Below are 6,908 nucleotides of genomic sequence, written 5' to 3'. Positions count from 1 at the left end.
TTAGAAATTCAAATATTGTGACAAAATTAATTTTGTAGGGTGCCACAAGTTTGTTCAAATTTCCAAAGGGTGCCGCGACTAAAAAAAGGTTGGGAAACACTGCACTAACTGATATACTAGTTATTAACATTTGACTGGCAGTTTATTAAAATATATTTTTGGAATGGAAAATGGAAAGTTCAAGTACTGAAACTTGACCAGAGCACATTTCTGGAAGTCTGGTATAGCCTATCCTTTTATAGAAACACTTACTTCTGTGTGAATCTTGTGTTACCATGAATACACTGAGCTGTAATTTTTTATTTATTAGTACCTACACCTTTGTAAGGGAAACAGGTCAATTTAGCTCAAAGGGAATCATTGCTCGTGATTGTAGTTACTATCACGTGATGGTCATGCGGTCATCTCTTTGACCATTTAATCTTGATTACTTGCCCTAAAATTGACAATCTCCTTGGAATTGTCAATAAGTATTCTTTTGTTTAAATGCTGTGAGCTACTCAAAGCTGCTAGTTGGTTCAGGCTTGTGGGGCCAAGATCTGATTTACGAACATCCTGTGTCTTGGGTCTCTGTGGAATTTGGCTCCTCATGTTTCAACCATGTTTTGACCAAATCTTAGATTGTCTGATTCGGTCTGATACCCTACACATTCTAACATTAAAAGCCTTTACATTTTTTTTTTTTCCATTTTAACTTCAAACCGGTTTCAGCTGAACATAAATACAGTATGATCCAACATTTGAAGTGGATCAAAGAACGGTTATTGTTTTGGTTTTAGGACAACTTTGATGAAAGGTTTTGATCCACTTCAAATGCTGACTACTGTAGGCCAAACAGTGACAAAATTAAGGCTTGAGTAAACCAGCCCTTTTTAATAGAAATACCAGGACAATTCAAAAACAAGCATAAACAAAAATACCACTGACACAAAACAAAAACAGTGTAACAAACCAGAGGAAATGAAACGAGTGAACTTCAGTGTAATAAGAAATGTAGTATCTGTCTGTGGGTCTGCTTTGCTTACAGTACAGGGTACATACTGCATAGATTAGGATACAACTTATAAACCTTCAAAATATGGATTAAAAATGTATTTTTAAAATGTATTTGATCTAATAAAATGTATACTGTTTAAAAAAAGTATAAAAATAGCACCTGAATTTTTTTTATCCTGTTCTACTGTCCCTCCAATGTGTTAAATGAATGCAGACTTCCACATTCATTTTAATATTCCCTCTCAAATTTAACAATGGGAGGGTTGGTCATGTACCTCTTTATTATTTACATTCAGTGCATGATGAGGACAGCAGGTAACGGCAGTTTAAAAAAAAAATACAGCTGAGCTCTACAGGATACTTCCATTTCTCTCAGGCTAGAGGGACATTTTTAGCTCAAACATTGACGTGAATGTAATTCAATCACTCGGCCCTCGCAGTGAACATAAGGAACTTAATTTGATATAGCTAAGAAAAATAAAGATAAAAACACAGAGGCATGACATGATCCTAACATTTTGCTTACATACACTATTTGGATAAAAGGTCAACAATGTCAGAGACTTTCCCTGACAAATGATTTGTATAGAAAATGCCCTCGAGCTTTATCAGTTACAGCACTGATCCACGGGACAGATGAATGTTTCCAGTGGTAAAGATTTGTTCAGTGCATGGACTATGGTGCGGCAGAGGTGAGAGCAGGCTCAAATAAGACACATTGACAGCACATAGCAAATAATAAGTCTTCGGCACTCTACAAATGCCCCTCAACAAAGGGACTTGCATTAACAAAAAGATACTCAAGCGCAACCTTTTAAATGTCTCAGGCATTTTAAATAGCTAAATATATACAGTATTCCATATTTATATACAATTTGTAAATATTGGAGTGGAGTCATCCATAGTGAACTTGTTGCTTTTTGGATCATCTTACTGTATATTGAATCAGAATATATCAGGTCAAATATAAAACATGGGCAGAAAAAAAAAATGAGTGTGAATTCAAGTGGACGTTTCTGGGGAAGATGTGGACGTGTTGTGAGGTCTTTGAGCACTCCGATTGGGATTCACCCTGAGACGGAGCGCTGTAGGACAAAGGCTGCTAGCGTCTCTCCACATGTGCATGTAGTTTTCAGTCTAATTGAAAGAAAATATCATCAGGTTTCCGTGGCACGGTAAGTGTCAGCCTTACAAATCTTGGGTCTTGTTTAAGATTGGATTCGAGTTCAGTGAACTGTAGAAGAGCTAATAATGTGAATCTTTGTTCAGAAGTAATGACCTATTCAGTGGGGGACTTTTTGTCTCCATTGACTTGTAGAAGCACCGCCTCTTCAGATTTACCGCTTTTCATCTCCATCACAATATCATCCTTACTGGCCTTTTCCTTTGTGCTGGAGAATGAAAACAACACATGATATTAATGCTTTGTTTCATGATGATGTATTGAAAAATACTTATTCATGCACATCTATTCAGACACATATTTAGTGTGAACTGAATGGATTCTAGAACTACTTTTACATTATTCTGCTCAAATTTTAAGGTACAGTGTTATTTTATTATTATTTATATGCTATTTTAGTATTTATTCATGTTGAATTTGCTTTTATTTTTTAAATGTTCATGTTTTATTTTAAGGTTTTAGTCATTTTGTTGTCTTTAATCTAATAAAATTGACAAAAACATTTCTATTTAGCTTTAATGTATTTTAGTTTTAGTGATTTTAGTTTGTTTTAATAAAAAAACTAATAATAATAAAACTAATAATTAACTAAAAAAACTAATAATAATAAAACTAATAATTAACTAAAAAAACTAATAATTTAGCTATTAAGCTTTAATGTATTTTAATCTTACTTCCAGTAATTTTAACTTTACTCATTAAAAAAAACTAATAAAAATGACCAAAACATTCTAATTTATTTTAGTTTTAGTAATTTTAGAACAACTTCAAAATGGGAAATGTGAAAACAAGTTTGCTTTTTTAAGTTTTTCATCTAATATTTTATTTTAGCTTAACAAAAAAATTACCTGTAATGGTTTAATAGTTTTACTAACAATAACAACACTGATTTAAAGGTGCAGTGTGTAATTTTTACAGCGCCAAATATCAAATGAACCTACAAATTGCATATTTCTTATAACCTGCCTTTGCAAATATTCTTATTAATTGCTTTTCCTAATGTTTTCTATAAATGAATATGGGACAGAAGTAATCATGGGGTGAACTATTCATTTAATGTTAATTAAGCCTATGTTAATTATACTTATTTTATTATATTCAAATCATATGTATTTTTTCATAAACAAAAACATACAAATCCTGCTTTCCCGACCGTCCACAGGGCAGCTTTCCTTTCTTGTAGAGGAAGTAGAGCACGCTGCCCAGTATGGCTATGAGGAGGAGGCAGATGATGATGACTGCTATGATGACTCCGCTGCCACCTCCTGCAGTAAGAGCAGAAAAGCAGGCTGAAGTTAGTACACTGACAGATGAAGGAAAAGCTCACACCTAAAGTAAAGCCTGAAGGACATACTTCAGGTGAATGTTTCCTATATGTCTGACTGAAATATACAAAGCCTTTTCTATAACAATTCATTTCCAAAAGGGCTGTCAGTAAAGTGCATTCTGAGTGCCGAGTGAAGAAAAGCAGTGATGATGCGTGACTCGTTGTAGGGGCAATGATATAGAAAGCAAAGTATTCTGGAATCATTCATTCCAGAAAGATGGTCACAGTTCAGTTAAAGTGAAGATTAGCATAAGAAATGATGGTTTTTACACAGCCTGAGTAAGGGCTGGCGGTGATGGTGGAGGATGAGTGGTCAGGCTGCTGTTGGTCTCACAATACAAACCTGTACGCGGTTGTTTTGGTGGAATGATTAATCCTGTTCCTGTGATGACAAGGGTTTGAGTTACCAAACAGCAGTTATATTCACTTCAGTTATATATATATATCACTTTATCTCACATAGTGCTTTTCTTTAGTTAATCATGGGAACTGCTGTCCCAGAATCTGTGAGGAAGTTATTGGCATAACTTAGACATTTTAGCGTCTTGTCTACGCTTTTTGTAAGAGCAGGGGGGTTAAACTGTGGTGTAGGGATCTTAAGGGAGTGCTATAGAAAAATTTAAAGAAATAATCAATAATTGTAGGGCACTATTGTTTCTTTTTTTTTAATGAATGGAATATATATACATACATACATACATATATATACATACAGTACATACATACATATACATACAGTACATACATACATATATATACATACATTACATATATATACATACATATATATATATATATACACATACATACATACATACATATATATATATATATATATTACAATTTGTTAATACTATTATTATTTCATATTTAGTATTATTCAATTTTTTAATGAATTTTATATATACCAAAATATAAATGAAAATATATAAATAAAAATAATATAATTTTCCAAATAAGTTACTTTAATTTCTTCAGGCTTTAGTACAATTACAAATACAAGTCAATTATTCTATAATTTGGGGTAGAAAAAAATAGTATCATATTTATTTATTAATTTAGAAATAAAAATAATTATAACTATAATAATATAAATAATATTTATATTAATTATAATATGAAATAATATATTATTGTAATTAAAAATAGTAATAATATTTTAAAATAGTTAATGTTTGTATCAAGTCAATTATTTAATTAAAATGAAAACATAATGCTACTATATTTTGACAGACACATTACTTGCTATTAACTTGTTGCGTTGTGTCTGGTTAGAACATGATGCTGTAAGAAACCGATGACACTGAGACGAGCTAAATTTGTTATAACTCTGTTTATTTTCCTGACTACAGCCATAAACAGTATCAGAAATAAGGGCTCTGAGGACCGCCATAATAAGGAATGGAAAGGTCTGCTGATATCCCAAAGTAAGAGTGGCTGCTTTGCCTCATTTGCCCTGATGCCAAGCGCTCTGGTCGCATGAGGTCACAGGCAGTCAGCCAGGCCTGATGTGAAGCCTGCCTTTGAACTAATGAGAGTCCAGAGACCACATGAGAGCATTTTCACCATCAACCGCTGCCTTCTCTTACAGTAAAACTGCTTTGTGTTTAAACACACACTGCTTTTGACTGCACCTCCAGAATAAATATACAATGCCACGTCAGCACTCTCAAGATGACTGTTTCTATGGCACGGACCCTAACGCAAAGAAAATATATTTCCTTATATATGAATGATCAATATATGAAATTATTTAACGGTATATTGAAAATATACAGAATAATATATTGTGTTAATATATTACAATATATTGAATAATACATACGGAATTGCAGCTTTCATATAAGGAAAAATATGTGACAATATATTTAATCATATATCATAATATATGTAATTTTATATTCAGTAATAGACTTCATAACATATAGATGTACATGTGATAAGACATGGTACTGCATGTGTAAAAATATATTGCACATATATTTACTCATGCAGTATATACACACATATATAACATATTTCTTATATTTTATAATTATTTACATTATATGTTTCATATTTTCATATACAGCTAGTTAACAACAGCACAGGCACACCTGCAAGTATTTAGCAAGTATTTCGTATATTTAAAGAGTCTATCAGCATGCTGCACAACTATTACTTTTTAAATAAAGTAATATAGTCTTATTGGTATTCACCAGTCATCAACCTAAACAGAGGCTCAACTCTTCAGCACAGTGGTAACCCCAAAAACTCAGACATACCAGAAACCCTTTTAAATTCCAAAATAATAGAACATTAAACACTAACTAACTATCTCCCCCTATATTAATATTGAGCAAAACACATGATATAAAACTTAATTTTAAGATTTACTCTCCTTTAACAGTCTGAAGCAAAGCATGCTGGGAACTAGAAATCTGCTGTAACATTCTGTGAATGTGTGTGTGTACATTCACATTATGTGAACATGTATGTGCAATATATGTGCACAATAAAGGATAAAACTTTATGAATATTGCATGTAATGCTATTTTTGTCTTCATTTCTATATATTTTTATATGTATAAATATATAGCCATACATGGTCAATGCACGTATTGCAGTATATTAAAAAATATAAGCATCAGTTTACCAAATATGGAAATGTATTTTGTAATATATCACATTATATTTTGCAGTATATTCCCATATATTTTTCTTCTTTCATTGCTTTCTGTCATCAAATCTCAATCGTGTGTTCTGTTACAGTCAAAATACAGTGATTCGCTGGAAAAACAGTCAATCGCTGCATCGATGGAAGTAAAAAATATACAAGTATTTTTGAGTGAAATCTTCAGAAACATACCTTTAGTGCTGGTGGCTTGGGTTGTAGTTGTTGTCACACGTGAAACTACACAAGAAAAATTGGTATAGAATAAGATTGTATTTGTTTGCACAATTTAACTGTATTAGTTAACATGAACTGACAATGAACAACACTTTTACAGAATGTATTAGTTATGGTTAATGTTCATTTATATACTAATACATTAAAAGAACTAATCATTTTAATAGCATATTAAAGGGGTCATATAATGCAATTTCAATTTTTCCTTTCTCTTTGGAGTGTTACAAGCTCTTGGTGCATAAAGAAGATCTGTAAAGTTGCAAAGACTAAAATCCAAAGAGATATTCTTTATAAAAGTTAAGAGTCAGCCACACCTACCTAAAACGGCTCGTTCTAACACGCCCCCACATATCTACATCACTATGTGGGAAGATTTGCATAACGCCGCCCTAATGTTCACGCAAAGAAAGAAGGCGTAACTTTTATTCTCGCTGTAGTATTGTTGTTGCCACCGCCGCCATGTCGTGAAGGCACTGTGTGTTTCGTTGTGAAAGCGAAACTACTTTGTTTGG

General features: G+C 32.4%; 1 protein-coding gene and 1 long non-coding RNA gene across 6 annotated transcripts in view; both read right to left on the bottom strand.

Moving 5' to 3' along the window:
- The window catches only part of LOC107690461 (uncharacterized), a 19,020-nt gene extending 18,510 nt beyond the window's left edge, over nucleotides 1-510 (bottom strand). Inside the window, exon 1 of the long non-coding RNA XR_001634441.1 lies at nucleotides 501-510. This is a non-coding gene — a long non-coding RNA (uncharacterized LOC107690461). The remainder of the gene's footprint in view (nucleotides 1-500) is intronic.
- A 345-nt stretch (nucleotides 511-855) lies between these two features.
- The window catches only part of LOC107690458 (cell surface glycoprotein MUC18-like), a 41,570-nt gene continuing 35,517 nt past the window's right edge, over nucleotides 856-6,908 (bottom strand). For 3 of the 5 annotated variants that reach the window (XM_016488811.1, XM_016488815.1, XM_016488812.1), the window contains 4 exons: nucleotides 6,355-6,399; nucleotides 3,850-3,888; nucleotides 3,315-3,444; nucleotides 856-2,387 (listed from right to left, as the gene is read on the bottom strand). In XM_016488811.1, the coding sequence (XP_016344297.1) occupies nucleotides 2,276-2,387; nucleotides 3,315-3,444; nucleotides 3,850-3,888; nucleotides 6,355-6,399 (326 nt within the window). In that variant the 3' untranslated portion in view covers nucleotides 856-2,275. Of the gene's footprint in view, nucleotides 2,388-3,314; nucleotides 3,445-3,849; nucleotides 3,889-4,772; nucleotides 5,035-6,354; nucleotides 6,400-6,908 lie in introns of those variants that run through there. The other 2 variants (XM_016488813.1, XM_016488814.1) reach the window with 2 other exon arrangements.

Source organism: Sinocyclocheilus anshuiensis, unplaced genomic scaffold, assembly GCF_001515605.1.
Source record: "Sinocyclocheilus anshuiensis isolate Anshui unplaced genomic scaffold, SAMN03320099.WGS_v1.1 scaffold1455, whole genome shotgun sequence".
NCBI classification, from domain to species: Eukaryota; Metazoa; Chordata; class Actinopteri; order Cypriniformes; family Cyprinidae; genus Sinocyclocheilus; species Sinocyclocheilus anshuiensis.
Note: the sequence above shows the minus strand (reverse complement) of the source record. Positions and strands in the feature narration are given on the sequence as shown.